Source organism: Coregonus clupeaformis, chromosome 30, assembly GCF_020615455.1.
Source record: "Coregonus clupeaformis isolate EN_2021a chromosome 30, ASM2061545v1, whole genome shotgun sequence".
NCBI classification, from domain to species: domain Eukaryota; kingdom Metazoa; phylum Chordata; class Actinopteri; order Salmoniformes; family Salmonidae; genus Coregonus; species Coregonus clupeaformis.
The window spans coordinates 25,292,049-25,310,674 of NC_059221.1; the positions used below are offsets into that span (position 1 = coordinate 25,292,049).

Sequence of the window (18,626 nt, forward strand, 5' to 3'; positions counted from 1 at the left end):
GACATATGCAGCATTTACTGTGAACGCAGTCTCCGCAAAACACGGGAACATAGAGCGGATCTTCAGCGCTACGGATTGAATCGAACCCTTAATCTATGTCTGTGAAACCAGCCCCTGAGAGATGTAGGTTACTGCTACGGTACTAACAAAAGACATCTTTAGCCATCTTGCGCTCTAGCCCGGGTACCGGTCTGTTTGTGCCATCATTCCACTCCCTTGTATGACACGGAGGTCTAGATTTTCAAGCTATCGTTACTCTAGCACTTGAAGCGTTTAGTTTTTTTTTTTGCGTACTGGAACTCGAGATGGAAAATAAAAACGAATATATTCAAATTAACTAATGTACATCACCCCAACACCAGTGATTGTATGGTAGACGTGTACAATGTACACTATGTGTTTTTATATTGATCCTTTTGGAGATGAGTAGAAGGAGCATCGGGGCTGCATCCAACAGGGCTAACACCGTTGTGGAATGTTCAGATAGAAATACAATATCTAGAACACACATGCCTCTCTGACGTGTGTAGAATACAGGTATCACATCAGCTCTATTCATAACATTCCTATCTGCAAAGCTCCACAACATTGTCCTACTGAACTTGCCCCAGGGGTGCATTCAGGGAGGTGAAACGTTTAAAAAAAAAAAAAAAAAAAAAAGAGCTGGCCTATTCTACATGACAGACAATCATATTGGTTCTACATAGAAACACCTATCTGAACTTTCTGTAATGTTGTCCTTTTTATGAACGCGACCCAGCTGGGTGTAACGGGGCTAAAAAGGGGGTCTACATGGCTGGACAGCCCTGTGTGCCCACAGCTCCGTGTACTGACAGGGGTTTGGACAGCATGACTGGTCGCTGGTTCAGGACCGCTCTCCGTACGCAACCATGGAAGGAGGGCAGGGCAGCGGGGAGGCCAGGCACGTCAACACCCCCTAGAGGACAGAAGAGGAAGAACACAGTGAATGATGAGTTGCAGAATACAGAAAGATAATTTAAAGATGGGTTTTGTATGTGTGGCGAAAAAACACCGTCTCCATTTCACTTATCTGTATCCCGCAAGGTACCCACGCACGGTTTAAGATTTAAAACCATTGTATCATTACCCTAACTATTCAAATGTTTTGACTTCTGAGATAAAATGTTAGTTCTGACTCCAGTGAGTAGCAGAGAAGGGAGTTAGGGGATTCCTCACAGCACAACAGAACCACTAAATAAAGAGTCATTAAAGAGTATTATATTGTATGCGTTTACACAGGCAGACCCAATTCTGATCTTTTTCCAGTAATTGGTCTTTTGACCAATCAGATCAGGTCTTACCAATAAATTGGGCAAAATATCGGAATTGGACTGCCTGTGTAAATGCAGCCTCTGTATTGTATGCATGTTTTTACAGTGCATTCGGAAAGTATTCAGACCCCTTGACTTTTTGCAAATGTTGATATGTTACAGGCTTATTCTAAAATTGATTAAATTATTTATTTTCCTCATCAATCTACACACAATACCCCATAATGGCAAAGCGAAAACAGGCTTAGACATTTTAGCAAATTTATAAAAAACAAATACCTTATAAGTATTCAGACCCTTTGCTATGAAACGTGAAATTGAGCTCAGGTGCATCCTGTTTCCTTTAATCATCCTTGAGATGTTTCTACAACTTGATTGGAGTCCACCTGTGGTAAATGCAATTGATTGGACATGATTTGGAAAGGCACACACCTGTCTATGTAAGGTCCCACAGTAGACAGTGCATGTCATAGCAAAAACCAAGCCATGAGGACGAAATAATTGTCCGTAGAGCTCCGAGACAGGATTGTGTCGAGGTACAGATCTGGGGAAGGGTACCAAAAACGTTCTGCAGCATTGAAGGTCCCGAAGAACACAGTGGCCTCAATCATTCTTAAATGAAAGAAGTTTGGAACCACCAAGACTCTTCCCAGAGCTGGCCGCCCGACCAAACTGACCAATCAGGGGAGAAGGGCCTTGGTCATTGAGGTAACCAAGAACCCGATGGTCACTCTGACAGAGCTGTAGATTTCCTCTGTGGAGATGGGAGAACCTTCCAGAAGGACAACCATCTCTGCAGCACGCCACCAATCAGGCCTTTATGGTAGAGTGGCCAGACGGAAGCCACTCCTCAGTAAAAGGCACATGACAGCCCGCTTGGAGTTTGCCAAAAGGCACCTAAAGACTCTCAGACCATGAGAAACAAGATTCCCTGGTCTGATAAACCAAGCTTGAACTCTTTGGCCTGAATGCCAAGCGTCACGTCTGGAGGAAACCTGGCACCATCCCTACGGTGAAGCATTGTGGTGGCAGCATCATACTGTGGGGATGTTTTTCAGCAGCAGGGACTGGGAGACTAGTCACGATCGAGGGAAAGATGAATGGAGCAAAGTACAGAGAGATCCTTGATGAAAACCTGCTCAGGACCTCAGACTGGGGCAAAGGTTCACCTTCCAACAGGACAACTACCCTAAGCACACAGCCAAGACAACGCAGGAGTGGCTTCGGGACAAGTCTCTGAATGTCATTGAGTGGCCCAGCCAGAGCCCGGACTTGAACCCAATCGAACATCTCTGGAGAGACCTGAAAATAGCTGTGCAGTGACGCTCCCCATCCAACCTGACAGAGCTTGAGAGAATCTGCAGAGAAGAATGGGAGAAACTCCCCAAATACAGGTGTGCCAAGCTTGTAGCGTCATAACCAAGAAGACTCGAGGCTGTAATCACTGCCAAAGGTGCTTCAACAAAGTACTGAGTAAAGGGTCTGAATACTTAGGTAAATCTGATATTTCAGTTTATTTTTAATACATTTGCAAAAATGTCTACAATCCTGTTTTTGCTTTGTCATTATGGGGTATTGTGTGTAGATTGATGAGGAAAAACAACATTTTAATCAATTCTAGAATAAGGCTAACCTAACAAAATTTGGAAAAAGTAAAGGGGTCTGAATACTTTCCGAACATGTATATGTATTATATAGTATCTCTGGTATGGGGTTGTATATACACTGAACAAAAATATAAATGTAACATGTAATGTGTTGGTCCCATGTTTCATGAGCTGAAATAAAAAATCTCAGAAATGTTCCATATGCACAAAAAGCGTATTTCTCTCAAATGTTGTGCACAAATTTGTTTATATCCCTGTTAGTGAGCATTTCTCCTTTGCCAAGATAATCCAGCCACTTTGACAGGTGTGGCATATCAAGAAGCTGATTTAAACAGCATTATCATTACACATGTGCACCTTGTGCTGGGGACAATAAAAGGCCACTTTAAAATGTGCAGTTTTGTCACATGTTTAATCAGCTTCTTGCCACAGATGTCTCCAAGAATGTCCATCAGAGCTGTTGCCAGATAATTGAATGTTCATTTCTCTATCATAAGCCGCCTCCAACTTCGTTTTTAGAGAATTTGGCAGTATGTCCACCTCACAACCGCAGACCATGTGTAACCACGCCAACCCAGGACCGCCACAGACCACGTGTAACCACGCCAGCCCAGGACCTCCACATCCGGCTTCTTCACCTGCGGGATCGTCTGAGACCAGCCACCCGGACAGCTGTTAGTTTGCAAACTGTCAGAAACCGTCTCAGGGAAGCTCATCTGCGTGCTCGTCATCCTCACCCGGGTCTTGACCTGACTGTAGTTTGGCGTCAAAACCGTCTTCAGTGGGCAAATGCTCACCTCCGATGGCCACTGGCACGCTTGAGAAGTGTGCTCTTTATGGATGAATCCCGGTTTCAACTGTACCGGCCAGATGGCAGACATTGCGTCGTGTGGGCGTGCGGTTTGCTGATGTCAATGTTGTGAACAGAGTGCCCCCTGGTGGCGGTGGGGTTATGGCATAAACTACGGACAACGTACACAATTGCATTTTATCGATGGCAATTTGAATGCACAGAGATACCGTGACGAGATCCTGAGGCCCATTGTCTGTAACTCAGTCAAATCTTTGAAATTGTTGCGTTATATATATTTGTTCAGCTTTTTGAGGAGGAGTGGAAGAACATCCGGGTGCGTTTGTAAACAACAGCTGAGTTAGCTAATTCTAGTCTAGTTGTTTTTTGACCATAGTATTCCCTTACGACCAGGGATGAATCTATTTTTGAAAATGTAATTTGATAGATTTCCCCCAAAAAGCATTGCATTGTAACATTAGCAGCAGGAGGTGGCGGTGCCAGGATGATGTGTAGCACACGGGTAAGTTGTTTATCAAGTTAACCATCTATACTAGATAACAGAATAGAAAGCCAACATTTTGTTTTTATATCAAATGGTATATCACTTTGAGAATAATGAAGCAAGACCTGGTCTAATTTCTGTTTCCTAACCTCAGATATTGAGACCTGTGAAAGCTGCTAAAACCTTGTCTGCCGATTTAAATGTCCCAAAGAAAGTACCAAGTCCTGGAGAGACTGAAGGGTATATCTCAAATGGGTTACATATGCTATTGGTTTACTGTTAGAATTGGTTGTAGGACTACAACAATTGTTGTTAAAGCAACAATGTATAGACCTAGAACATGCATGGCCAACCTTACTGCTAGAGATCTAGCTACTGGGTGTGCAGGTTTCTGTTCCAGCCCTGCACTAACACCTGACATTCTGCTGATTATTTCTATTAGTCACCATTCATTTAACTATTCAATCATCTCTTGTTTTGGAGTAAGATGGATGGCTAAACCCACTGTTATTTACATAGGCGTCCTTGTATGATATGAAATAAAGTGTTGATTCTTTTAATTAAGTATGGTGTATTTGTCTGTTTTATTTGGTTGTCACACTTTCATTTTGTCTGATAATATTGAGCAGATTTGCAGCTGAAGCTGATGTCCTTGATCACTGGTGTGGGTGTAACAATCCCCGTATGGCTGACCTAGGATGCAACCCCTGTCCACAACTGCACTTCATACCCACAAAGCAGCGTCCATTTATCCTACAATAAAAAAACATGATCTTGGATGGCTAGGATGACAGTACTTTATGTCTCAGGGCGGGTGACAGCACCACACAATGGCTCCTAGGGCTTTGTCTCACGTGTTCCTTCCTTGATTACTCACATCCTGTCTCCTCACCTGTATTGTATCACGACTGTGTTGGAGGAGAAGGTACAAGGTCCCTCCCCTCTGACCCTTCTTCTCCAATGGGTTTTGAGAAGGAGGCGAGGAGAGGAATCGAGGAAGGATGGATTGAGAAAGAGCCTAGCACTCACCTGTCAACTAGCTCACGTGTGTTACACACTCACTGACCATCCTCCTCCTCCGCATCAACCTCAGCAGCCAGCAGAGCAGACTGTGTGAATTTGAGTCAATCTATCACCCACAGAGTTAATGTTGTGGGTATTCAATTTAGCTACATTGACTCAGATCACACAGTCAGCGGCCGAGTTATACTGTTGGTGGCGTTGGAGAAGGTGAAAGGGGTGTGACTGGAGCAGAGGTGAGCTGCAGGGAAGTTCTAGTAGCCAGTGTGATGTCATCATCCTGAGACTTGAAGTAGTCTCCCCTCCTGTCTATCATGAATGCATGTATATAAGTAGTGATGTTGAGGGTGCAGCACCCCTTGATAAATCGAAATAAAAAATGTGTATATTTGTTTAAATTAAATTATTTCCCCCCCTCAAAATCAGTGAACTAGGCCTTTATTATTCCTGTATTAGTGTAAAAAAATACTCCTTAAAGTGGGCATGTCCAATGCAGACATATGATGGGATTAGTCTGGATTAGCCTCGTGGGCATGTCCAATGCAGACATTACATTTACGTCATTTAGCAGACGCTCTTATCCAGAGCGACTTACAAATTGGGCATATGATGGGATTAGTCTGGATTAGCCTCGTGGTCCAATGCACTTGTACATGTGGCTTGTCATACTGCAACTGTATTGGCAAATCCGAACACACTGTTTCCATTTGAAATGATACTGTTAGAAACATGAAAAGCACACGCATCTGAGATAACTTGGGCGTGGGAATCATTACTGGCAAGAGCAGTGTGTGGGTTTCTCTTTTTCATTAGACAATTAATGAGGCTAACCATGTTGAAGGATACCAGATTAGACTACTACAGCTCCTGCCGTCATTAAATGGATTAGTGCAATTTACATTTACATTTACGTCATTTAACAGACGCTCTTATCCAGAGCGACTTACAGTTAGTGCATACATTAGTCTTTTTTTTTTTTTTTTTTTTCATACTGGCCCCCCGTGGGAATCGAACCCACAACCCTGGCGTTGCAAACGCCATGCTCTACCAACTGAGCTACCTCCCTGCCGGCCATTCCCTCCCCTACCCTGGACGACGCTGGGCCAATTGTGCGCCGCCCCATTGTCTCCCGGTTGCGGCCAGCTACAGCAGAGCCTGCAATGAAGGTAGACCTTAAGGATGACATGCACAGGAGAGAGACATTATTAGCAAATATCGCTATCATGAGGGTGTGCAGAACGGAATATTTTAAGGTTAATTTGATTTAAATTCAAAAACACATGTTGCTTGAAATAAAGTAGCAATTTGTTTGCTTCATGTTAATGTCTCATCCCGGTGTAATTAATATGCAGTTTGACATCCTCGCCACAAGGTGTCAGCGCTGGCATTTGTATTATAGTCTAGCTTTACTAGCTACATGTAGTTGCTAGCTAGGTCTCGTAATGGGAGGTCGATAATACATGCCGAGCACAAAGCTAGCGGTTCATTACAACTACATTTACATTTTTAGTCATTTTAGCAGACGCTCTTATCCAGAGCGACTTACAGGGGCAATTAGGGTTAAGTGCCTTGCTCAAGGCCACATTTTCCACCTAGTCGGCTCGGGGATTAGAACCAGCGACCTTTCGGTTACTGGCACAACGCTCTTAACCACTAAGCTACCTGCCGCCCCATTACAACTACAGTATGTATCTTAACTGAAACTAAGTGGGCAATGCACCTGGGTAAAATATAGTTGCGTTTTGGAGGACAAAGACAGAGCTAGGAGAGACAGATTGGTGAGTGGGGAGAGAGAGGGGTTGATAGTGGGGTAATTACTGCCGCTAGCTAACTTTTGATGTAAACAATGTGGCCGTCAAACATTGGACTCGTATACTAGCTACATTTAGTTTGGTTATATTGTTGGCTGTCGTGAGGGAAATTAATATATCTAACTCGCTAACACGGTAAGCTGATCTTTCTCGAACTTCACATCACGCTAGCTTTGTGGTTATTTACTGTGCTAGCCAAATGTAGCTAACACCACCCGAGCAAACGGATAATAAATGGGAAACTAACGTTATTTGATCATTTTGTTTAGTGGAACTGGTAGCAACAAATCAATGTGTGTATATAACTAGTTTTGTTCCGTTTTTTTGGTTGGCTCAAGAAATACTAATTTGTCATTTTGCACTAGCTAGCCAACTAACTAGCTAGCTAGCTAGTAATTATGGCGCGATGCATTGGCGGATGTTTACTGGGGAACCTTTTGGTTGCGCGTGCATACAGAACGTGATATTGTTTTGACAGTTGAAAAGCTCTATAGTATCTCTATATGGGGGGTGTCCTCACCTGGTGCTCCCCCCAGGTACACAGCCCCCTTGGCCCCTGAGGATCGGCCCTGCTTGGGCCCCACACTGTGTTCACTGGCTGCATCCACATGGAGCTGGAGCACATTGCTCTTCTTCACAACTACAGGGAGAACAGCGGAACACAACACTCACACAGTCAATCAACCAATCAATCAATTAAGCAATCATTCAATAAATTATTAAACAAATATACAATTATTAGAAAACTTCCAAGCATTAATATCATATTGTTGCAAATCTCAAATGACAGGACGTTACAGTGCTAAAGAAGGTGAAACAATTCATTCTTTAAAACATCAAAGTGTGTGTGTGTGTGTGTGTGTGTGTGTGTGTGTGTGTGTGTGTGTGTATGTAAACCACTCACTTGTGATACTGTGCCAACGCCCGTCACACAAGGATTCCTCTGGTGTGAAGGAAGTAGAGAACTCTCCATTGCCACTGTTTACTATGACAGTTACCGCTCCCTGGTTGAGGTAGAGGCTGAGCTGTTGCCCAGCCCCGGTGCCAGCATGTAGCAGGAGACCAGAGTCTGACACCGGCCTGACCTCCAGCTGGACCTCCAGGTCCCGTCCCAACATCAGGGACTCATCTAGACAGAGAGAGATTATTCAGTGTGCCTCAGACTGTTAAAACAACACGGTGTCTTTTGTTGTGCTGTCTCATAATCCTGGGTTTTTCATAGATTATTTTCTGGACCCCAAAATCAACATCCCAAATGTTACAGATTTTTGTAAAAAATTCCAATCCAACAATTTCAAGAGTAGCCAATTTAATCAAAATGGTTTCAGAGAGGGGGCAACAGAGTTAGACAGGCGGAAGAGAGGAGGTAGTTTATACCTATAGCCATGTGACCTCCCTGGGAGGAGAAGTATGCCCCGGGCTGCAGAGTGGTCTGGAAGCAGGGTACAACCCCCAGGCTGGTGGAGGGACTGGCTGGGCTCTCCTCATTCAGCCTCAGGTCCCTCACACAGCCCACAAACCCTCCTGGACCTGGCACCTACATGGAGGGAAACAGACCATTGGCAAGGCACTAAATACCAGAGTGGTATGGAGGGGAGAGGAGAGGAGAGGAGAGGAGAGGAGAGGAGAGGAGAGGAGAGGAGAGGAGAGGAGAGGAGAGGAGAGGAGAGGAGAGGAAAGGAGAGGAGAGGAGAGGAGAGTGGGGGGAGAGCGGAGGAAAGGAGAGTGGGGGAGAGCGGAGGAAAGGAGAGTGGAGGAAAGGAGAGTGGGGGAGAGAGTGGAGGAAAGGAGAGTGGAGGAGAGAGTGGAGGAGAGTATAGTGGAGGAGTGGAGGAGAGTAGAGTGGAGGAAAGGAGAGTGGAGTGGAGGAGAGTGGAGGAAAGGAGAGTGGAGGAAAGGAGAGTGGGGGAGAGCAGAGGAAAGGAAAGTGGAGGGGAGAGTGGAGGAAAGGAGAATGGAGGAGAGTGGAGGAAAGGAGAATGGAGGAAAGGAGAGTGGAGGAAAGGAGAATGGAGGAAAGGAGAGTGGAGGAGAGTGGAGGAAAGGAGAGTGGAGTCGAGTGGAGAGGAGAGTAGAGTGGAGGAAAGGAGAGTGGAGGAGAGGAAAGGAGAGTGGGGGAGAGGAAAGGAGAGTGGGGGAGAGGAAAGGAGAGTGGGGGAGAGCAGAGGAAAGGAGAGTGGGGGAGAGTGGAGGGGAGAGTGGAGGAAAGAAGAGTGGAGGAGAGCAGTGGAAAGGAGAGTGGAGGAGAGGAAAGTAGAGGAAAGGAGAGTGGGGGAGAGCGGAGGAAAGGAGAGTGGAGGAAAGGAGAGTGGAGGAAAGGAGAGTGGAGTGGAGAGTGGAGGAAAGGAGAGTGGAGGAAAGGAGAGTGGAGGAAAGGAGAGTGGAGGAAAGGAGAGTGGAGGGGAGCGGAGGAAAGGAGCGTGGGGGGAGAGTGGAGGAAAGGAGAGTGGAGGGGAGAGGGAGGAAAGGAGAGTGGAGGGGAGAGTGGAGGAAAGGAGAGTGGAGGGGAGAGTGGAGGAAAGGAGAGTGGGGGAGAGCGGAGGAAAGGAGAGTGGGGGGAGAGCGGAGGAAAGGAGAGTGGGGGAGAGCGGAGGAAAGGAGAGTGGAGGAGAGAGTGGAGGAGAGTAGAGTGGAGGAGTGGAGGAGAGTAGAGTGGAGGAAAGGAGAGTGGAGTGGAGGAGAGTGGAGGAAAGGAGAGTGGAGGAAAGGAGAGTGGGGGAGAGAGTGGAGGAAAGGAGAGTGGGGGAGAACAGAGGAAAGGAGAGTGGGGGAGAGCGGAGGAAAGGAGAGTGGGGGAGAGCGGAGGAAAGGAGAGTGGGGGAGAGCGGAGGAAAGGAGAGTGGAGGAAAGGAGAGTGGAGGAGAGCGGAGGAAAGTCACTTGGCTCTGTCATATCCTCACATGGCCTCTCCTATCATTGCTACGCTGACGATACACAACTAATCTTCTCCTTTCCCCCTTCTGATAACCAGGTGGCGAATCGCATCTCTGCATGTCTGGCAGACATATCAGTATGGATGACGGATCACCACCTCAAGCTGAACCCTGGCAAGACGGAGCTGCTCTTCCTCCCGGGGAAGGACTGCCCGTTCCATGATCTCGCCATCACGGTTGACAACTCCGCTGTGTCCTCCTCCCAGAGTGCGAAGAGCCTAGGCGTGACCCTGGACAACACCCTGTCGTTCTCCGCCAACATCAAGGCGGTGACCCGCTCCCTGCAGGTTCATGCTCTACAACATTCGGAGAGTACGACCCTGCCTTACACAGGAAGCGGCACAGGTCCTAATCCAGGCACTTGTCATCTCCCGTCTGGACTACTGCAACTCGCTGTTGGCTGGCCTCCCTGCCTGTGCCATTAAACCCCTACAACTCATCCAGAATGCCGCAGCCCGTCTGGTGTTCAACCTTCCCAAGTTCTCTCACGTCACCCCCTCCTCCGCACACTCCACTGGCTTCCAGTTGAAGCTCGCATCCGCTACAAGACCATGGTGCTTGCCTATGGAGCAGTGAGGGGAACGGCACCTCTGTACCTTCGGGCTCTGATCAGTCCCTACACCCAAACGAGGGCATTGCGTTCATCCACCTCTGGCCTGCTGGCTCCCCTTCCTCTGCGGAAGCATAGTTCCCGCTCAGCCCAGTCAAAACTGTTCGCTGCTCTGGCACCCCAATGGTGGAACAAGCTCCCTCACGACGCCAGGACAGCGGAGTCACTCACCACCTTCCAGAGACATTTGAAACCCCACCTCTTTAAGGAATACCTGGGATAGGATAAAGTAATCCTTCTAAAGTGGTTATCCCACTGGCTATAGGGTGAACGCACCAATTGGTGAGTCGCTCTGGATAAGAGCGTCTGCTAAATGACGTAAATGTGCCCCTGAGCAAGGCACTTAACCCTAATTGCTCCTGTAAGTCGCTCTGGATAAGAGCGTCTGCTAAATGACTAAAATGTAAAAATGTAAAATGAAAGGAGAGTGGAGGAAAGGAGAGTGGGGGAGAGCGGAGGAAAGGAGAGTGGAGGAAAGGAGAGTGGGGGAGAGAGTGGAGGAAAGGAGAGTGGAGGAGAGAGTGGAGGAGAGAGTGGAGGAGAGTAGAGTGGAGGAGTGGAGGAGAGTAGAGTGGAGGAAAGGAGAGTGGGGGAGAGTGGAGGGGAGAGTGGAGGAAAGAAGAGTGGAGGAGAGCAGTGGAAAAGAGAGTGGAGGAGAGGAAAGCAGAGGAAAGGAGAGTGGGGGAGAGCGGAGAGGAGAGTGGAGGAAAGAAGAGTGGAGGAGAGCAGTGGAAAGGAGAGTGGAGGAGAGGAAAGCAGAGGAAAGGAGAGTGGGGGAGAGCGGAGGAAAGGAGAGTGGAGGAAAGGAGAGTGGAGGAAAGGAGAGTGGAGTGGAGAGTGGAGGAAAGGAGAGTGGAGGGGAGCAGAGGAAAGGAGAGTGGGGGGAGAGTGGAGGAAAGGAGAGTGGAGTGGAGAGTGGAGGAAAGGAGAGTGGAGGAAAGGAGAGTGGAGGGGAGCAGAGGAAAGGAGAGTGGGGGGAGAGTGGAGGAAAGGAGAGTGGAGGGGAGAGTGGAGGAAAGGAGAGTGGAGGGGAGAGTGGAGGAAAGGAGAGTGGAGGGGAGAGTGGAGGAAAGGAGAGTGGAGGAAAGGAGAGTGGAGGAAAGGAGAGTGGAGGAAAGGCTGTATTACTGAGAGAAGTGAGCTGGTGAGTGCTGAGGGAACTCCTCCGATGTAGAGAGGGGGACTGAGGGGGTTCTTCTCTCCCCCTGAGACCCTCTTAGACTGGGCATCGATCCCATCAACAATCAAACTGGCCTTCTCTCTCTCCCTCTTCACAAACACCTGAACAAACACACACAGATACACAAGTCAGATACACATAGACCTCAATCTCAATGTTGATTTCAATCAGGAAAGAAGTGACAAAGCGACGATGAGACTACAGTGACAGTATGTGATCCTTCCGTACTGCAGAGCAGAGCTTTATATCTAAATAAAGAATCCAAATACAAGGATCTGCTCCCACTGTATGCATGTGACAACGATCATGTCTTTATCACATGGCCTACCGTGTGCCACTGCCCGTCGTTGTACTTCCTGTGGCTGCGGATGCTGTGTTTCCTCTTCCCTCCGTTGACGAGGAGCAACAGGTGCCCGTCTGAGACAGAGAGGGTCACCACAGAGCTGCTACTAGAACGTTCTAGTGATCCTGACACGTAGAACACCAGGCCGTCTGACGAGTTCACACGTAGACCCATGGAGATGTGAGGCCTGGGGGGAAAGAAGAGGACAGGTGAGTTACAGGTGGGAGAGACGGGGCAGTGACAGGTGGGAAAGGTGGGAGAGACGGGGCAGTAACAGGTGGGAGAGACGGGGCAGTGACAGGTGGGAAAGGTGGGAGAGACGGGGCAGTGACAGGTGTTACAGGTGGGAGAGACGGGGCAGTGACAGGTGGGAGAGACGGGGCAGTGACAGGTGGGAAAGGTGGGAGAGACGGGGCAGTGACAGGTGTTACAGGTGGGAGAGACGGGGCAGTGACAGGTGGGAAAGGTGGGAGAGACGGGGCAGTGACAGGTGGGAAAGGTGGGAGAGACGGGGCAGTGACAGGTGGGAGAGACGGGGCAGTGACAGGTGTTACAGGTGGGAGAGACGGGGCAGTGACAGGTGTTACAGGTGGGAGAGACGGGGCAGTGACAGGTGTTACAGGTGGGAGAGACGGGGCAGTGACAGGTGTTACAGGTGGGAGAGACGGGGCAGTGACAGGTGGGAAAGGTGGGAGAGACGGGGCAGTGACAGGTGGGAAAGGTGGGAGAGACGGGGCAGTGACAGGTGGGAAAGGTGGGAGAGACGGGGCAGTGACAGGTGTTACAGGTGGGAGAGACGGGCAGTGACAGGTGTTACAGGTGGGAGAGACGGGGCAGTGACAGGTGTTACAGGTGGGAGAGACGGGGCAGTGACAGGTGTTACAGGTGGGAGAGACGGGGCAGTGACAGGTGTTACAGGTGGGAGAGACGGGGGCAGTGACAGGTGGGAAAGGTGGGGGAGAGACGGGGCAGTGACAGGTGTTACAGGTGGGAGAGACGGGGCAGTGACAGATGTTACAGGTGGGAGAGACGGGGCAGTGACAGGTGGGAAAGGTGGGAGAGACGGGGCAGTGACAGGTGGGAAAGGTGGGAGAGACGGGGCAGTGACAGGTGGGAAAGGTGGGAGAGACGGGGCAGTGACAGGTGTTACAGGTGGGAGAGACGGGGCAGTGACAGATGTTACAGGTGGGAGAGACGGGGCAGTGACTGGTGGGAAAGGTGGGAGAGACGGGGCAGTGACAGGTGGGAAAGGTGGGAGAGACGGGGCAGTGACAGGTGGGAAAGGTGGGAGAGACGGGGCAGTGACAGGTGTTACAGGTGGGAGAGACGGGGCAGTGACAGGTGTTACAGGTGGGAGAGACGGGGCAGTGACAGGTGTTACAGGTGGGAGAGACGGGGCAGTGACAGGTGTTACAGGTGGGAGAGACGGGGCAGTGACAGGTGGGAAAGGTGGGGAGAGACGGGGCAGTGACAGGTGTTACAGGTGGGAGAGACGGGGCAGTGACAGATGTTACAGGTGGGAGAGACGGGGCAGTGACAGATGTTACAGGTGGGAGAGACGGGGCAGTGACAGGTGTTACAGGTGGGAGAGACGGGGCAGTGACAGGTGGGAAAAGTGTTGTTTACCGGCCATTTTGCTCAGTTGCTGATCACAGATTGAGCAGGCTAACTGATCTACAAATAATACTGAGCAGTTATTTAGGAAGCAAGATGATTTGTAGATCAGTCAATCTGCGGTCAACGACAGCACTGTAGCCGATCTCAAACACCACTCTAGCTGAATTCCAAACAGACTCCTAGCCGTTCACCCTAGACAGTCCTAGATCCCAGAGGATTGGATATGGTAAAACTGGTACTAGTACTCACGTCCTGCTGAAGGCCTCGGGAAGCGTGTCGTAGCGCTGGTGGCTGTGGGAGGAGCCACTGAAGTGCAGAGCTCCAACCTCCTGATTGGCCAGCTCCCCCTGGCAGGACTCCCTGGCACTGCGGCTCTGCCCCCCTGACCAACTACCACCCGCAGGCTTCCTTTGTTTACCCTGTAGAGGTAGGAAGGGAGGGGAGAGGGAGGGGGAGGGAGGGAGGGAGGGAGGGAGGTAGGGGAGGGAGGGAGGGAGGGAGGGAGGGAGGGAGGGAGGGAGGGAGGGAGGTGGGGAGGAGGGAGGGGAGGGGGGAGGAGGGGGGAGGTGGGGGAGGGAGGGAGGGAGGGAGGGAGGGAGGGAGGGAGGGAGGGGGGGAGGTGGGGAGGTAGGGGAGAGGGAGGGAGGGAGGGAGGGAGGTAGGGGGAGAGGGAGGGAGGGAGGGAGGGAGGGAGGGAGGGAGGGAGGGAGGGAGGTGGGAGGGAGGGAGGGAGGGGGGAGGGAGGGGGGAGGTGGGGGAGGGAGGGAGGGAGGGAGGGAGGGAGGGAGGGAGGGGGGGAGGTGGGGAGGTAGGGGAGAGGGAGGGAGGGAGGGAGGGAGGTAGGGGAGAGGGAGGGAGGGAGGGAGGGAGGGAGGTGGGGAGGGAGGGAGGGAGGTGGGGAGGGAGGGAGGGAGGGGGGGGAGGGAGGGGGGAGGGGGGAGGGAGGGAGGGAGGGAGGGAGGGAGGGAGGTGGGGAGGGAGGGGGGAGGTGGGGGAGGGAGGGAGGGAGGGGGGAGGGAGGTGGGGAGATGGGGAGGGAGGGGGGAGGTGGGGAGGTAGGGAGGGAGGGGGGAGGTGGGGGAGGTAGGAAGGGAGGGGGGAGGTGGGGAGGTAGGGAGGGAGGGGGAGGTGGGGGAGGGAGGGGGAGGTGGGGAGGTAGGGGAGAGGGAGGGAGGGAGGGAGGGAGGGAGGGAGGGGGGAGGTGGGGAGGTAGGGGAGAGGGAGGAGGGAGGGAGGGAGGTAGGGGAGAGGGAGGGAGGGAGGGAGGGAGGGAGGGAGGGAGGGAGGGAGGGAGGGAGTGGGGAGGTAGGAAGGATGGAAGGAAGGGCGGAAGGAAGGAAAGAGAATATCAGAGTGAGTTGTTGTAAAGGACCAGGGGAAAGGGTAGATAGAGAGGGTTGTTCATCCACTGATACACTACATTAATCAAATTAGTGGATTTGGCTATTTGAGCCACACCCGTTGCTGACAGGTGTATAAAATCGAGCACACAGCCATGCAATCTCCATAGACAAACATTGGCAGTAGAATGGCCTTACTGAAGAGCTCAGTGACTTTCAACGTGGCACTGTCATAGGATGCCACCTTTCCAACAAGTCAGTTCGTAAAATTTCTGCCATGCTAGAGCTGCCCCGGTCAACTGCAAGTGGTGTTATCGTGAAGTGGAAACATCTAGGAGCAACGGTGCAAAGTGGTAGGCCACACAAGCTCACAGAACGGGGCCGCTGAGTGCTGAAGCATGTAGCGAGTAAAAATCGTATGTTATCGGTTGCAACACTGCCTCTGGACGCAACATCAGCACAATAACTGTTCGTCAGGAGCTTCATGAAATGGGTTTCCATGGCCGAGCAGCCGCACACAAGCCTAAGATCACCATGCACAATGCCAAGCGTCGGCTGGAGTGGTGTAAAGCTCGCTGACATTGGACTCTGGCGCAGTGGAAACGCGTTCTCTGGAGTGATGAATCATGCTTCACCATCTGGCAGTCCAAGTGACAAATCTGGGTTTGGCGGATGCCAGGAGAACGCTACTTACCCCAATGCATAGTGACAACTGTAAAGTTTGGTGGAGGAGGAATAATGGTCTGGGGCTGTTTTTCATGGTTCGGGCTAGGCCCCTTAGTTCCATTGAAGGGAAATCTTAACGCTACAGCATACAATGACATTCTAGACGATTCTGTGCTTCCAAATTTGTGGCAACAGTTTTGGGAAGGCCCTTTCCTGTTTCAGCAAGACAATGCTCCCATGCACAAAGGGAGGTCCATACAGAAATGGTTTGTCGAGATCGGTGTGGAAGAACTTGACTGGCCTGCACAGAGCCCTGACCTCAACCCCATCGAACACCTTTGGGATGAATTGGAACGGCGACTGCGAGCCAGGCCTAATCGCCCAACATCAGTGCCCGACCTCACTAATGCTCTTTTGGCTGAATGGAAGCAAGTCCCCGCAGCAATGTTCCAACATCTAGTGGAAAGCCTTCCCAGAAGAGCGGAGGCTGTTATAGCAGCAAAGGGGGGGAACCAACTCCATACTAATGCCCATGATTTTGGAATGAGATGTTCGACGAGCAGGTGTCTAGGAAAGTTAGACGCTGAAAATGTGATGGAGAACATAGGAGAGGAAGACAGAAACAGATATTCAGACCCCTTCCCTTTTTCCACATTCTGTTACGTTACAGCCTTATTCTAAAATTAATTTTAAAAAACAAAAATTCAATCTACACAAAATAACCCATAATGACAAAGCGAAAACAGGTTTTTAGAAATAAAAAAAATACCTTATTTACATAAGTATTCAGACCCTTTGCTATGATACTCGAAAATTGAGCTCAGGTGCATCCTGTTTCCATTGATCATCCTTGAGATGTTTCTACAACTTGATTGGCATCCACCTGTGGTAAATTCAATTGATTGGACATGAGCAAAAACCAAGCCATGAGGTCGAAAGAATTGTCCGTAGAGCTCCGAGACAGGATTGTGTCGAGGCACAGATCTGGGGAAGGGTACCAAAACATTTCTGCAGCATTGAAGGTCCCCAAGAACACAGTGGCCTCCATCATTCTTAAATGGAAGAAGTTTGGAACCACCAAGACTCTTCCTAGAGCTGGCCGTCCGGCCAAACTGAGCAATCGGGGGAGAAGGGCCTTGGTCAGGGAGGTGACCAAGAACCCGATGGTCACTCTGACAGAGCTCCAGAATTCCTCTGTGGAGATGGGAGAACCTTCCAGAAGGACAACCATCTCTGCAGCACCACCAATCAGGCCTTTATGGTAGAGTGGCCAGACAGAAGCCACTCCTCAGTAAAAGGCACATGACAGCCCGCTTGGAGTTAGCAAAAAGGCACCTAAAGGACTCTCAGACCATGAGAAACAAGATTCTCTGATCTGATGAAACTAAGATTGAACTCTTTGGCCTGAATGCCAAGCGTCACGTCTGGAGGAAACCTGGGACCATCCCTACGGTGAAGCATGGTGGTGGCAGCATCATGCTGTGGGGATGTTTTTCAGCGGCAGGGACTGGGAGACTAGTCACGATCAAGGGAAAGATGAACGGAGCAAAGTAAAGAGAGATCCCTGATGAAAACCTGCTCCAGAGCGCTCAGGACCTCAGACTGGGGCGAAGGTTCACCTTCCAACAGGACAACGACCCTAAGCACAACCCAGGAGTGGCTTCGGGACAAGTCTCTGAATGTCCTTGAGGGGCCCAGCCAGAGCCCGGACTTGAACCCGATCTAACATCTCTGGAGAGACCTGAAAATAGCTGTGCAGCGACGCTCCCCATCCAACCTGACAGAGAAGAATGGGAGAAACTCCCCAAATACAGATGTGCCAAGCTTGTAGCGTCATACCCAAGAAGACTCGGAGGCTGTAATCGCTGCCAAAGGTGCTTCAACAAAGTAATGAGTAAAGGGTCTGAATACTTATATATATATAAATATATGATATTTCTGTTTTTTATATTTAATAAATTTGCAATAATTTCAAAAGTAACAGTTTTTGGTGTCAGGTCAACCAACTCAATACAGAGTGAAGATGCTATATTATATACTGTATATCTCCATGGTGGCAGGTCAGGTACCTTAGGCTTCTTCTGGCGTGGGGGTGTGGCCAGGATCTGCTGAGGTTTCTTGGCAGCAGGACAATCTAGAGGAACGTCGATGTTCTCCTTAGCATTCATCAGGTTCACCACCATCTGAGAAGGCTTGTCTCTGTAGAGTAACGTTAGTCATTCTAGTGTTGTTGGCCCGTTGTCATGGGATACAGTTCCAGTTATATTATTCCAGTGGTATATCAGATCTAGTCTTAGAGAATTAGTTTCTAATCTAGTAGTAGTAGCAACATATCCATCTCTCAATTTTAAACTGTGAAATGAATGTAATCCTCCACACCTCCCTACTTTCTCTGCTCTGTCTATTCCTGTGCTCTTAACCCCATCTGTTGTTCACCTCTTGATGAACAGGGTGCTAAGACAGCCGGTAAGTTTACTAAGACAGCCGGTAAAGTTACTAAGACAGCCGGTAAGGTTGCTAAGATAGCCGGTAAGGTTACTAAGACAGCCGGTAAGGTTACTAAGACAGCCGGTAAGGTTGCTAAGATAGCCGGTAAGGTTACTAAGACAGCCGGTAAGGTTACTAAGACAGCCGGTAAGGTTGCTAAGATAGCCGGTAAGGTTACTAAGACAGCCGGTAAGGTTACTAAGACAGCCGGTAAGGTTGCTAAGATAGCCGGTAAGGTTACTAAGACAGCCGGTAAGGTTACTAAGACAGCCGGCAAGGGTGCTAAGACAGCCGGTAAGGTTGCTAAGACAGCCGGTAAGGTTGCTAAGACAGCCGGTAAGGTTACTAAGACAGCCGGTAAGGTTACTAAGACAGCCGGTAAGGTTACTAAGACAGCCAGTAAGGTTACTAAGACAGCTGGTAAG

At 49.8% G+C, this 18,626-nt stretch overlaps 1 protein-coding gene and 1 long non-coding RNA gene across 4 annotated transcripts in view; one reads left to right on the top strand and one right to left on the bottom strand.

The window, feature by feature from the left end:
• Nucleotides 1–365: 365 nt before the first annotated feature.
• Nucleotides 366–18,626, bottom strand: part of lama5 (laminin, alpha 5) — a 194,445-nt gene continuing 176,184 nt past the window's right edge. For both annotated transcript variants that reach the window (XM_045209507.1, XM_045209506.1), the window contains exons 72-79: nt 17,784–17,913; nt 13,958–14,127; nt 12,077–12,278; nt 11,697–11,849; nt 8,403–8,562; nt 7,930–8,154; nt 7,546–7,665; nt 366–937 (exon numbers count right to left, since the gene is read on the bottom strand). In XM_045209507.1, coding sequence (XP_045065442.1) covers nt 789–937; nt 7,546–7,665; nt 7,930–8,154; nt 8,403–8,562; nt 11,697–11,849; nt 12,077–12,278; nt 13,958–14,127; nt 17,784–17,913 — 1,309 coding nt within the window. In that variant the 3' untranslated portion in view covers nt 366–788. The remainder of the gene's footprint in view (nt 938–7,545; nt 7,666–7,929; nt 8,155–8,402; nt 8,563–11,696; nt 11,850–12,076; nt 12,279–13,957; nt 14,128–17,783; nt 17,914–18,626) is intronic.
• LOC121546165 lies at nt 12,377–12,886 on the top strand. Of its 2 annotated transcripts, XR_006657661.1 has the most exons (4): nt 12,377–12,458; nt 12,516–12,614; nt 12,672–12,836; nt 12,870–12,881. It is a non-coding gene; the product is annotated as an uncharacterized LOC121546165 (long non-coding RNA). The 2 variants fall into 2 exon arrangements; XR_005996338.2 differs by having other exon boundaries at nt 12,672–12,886.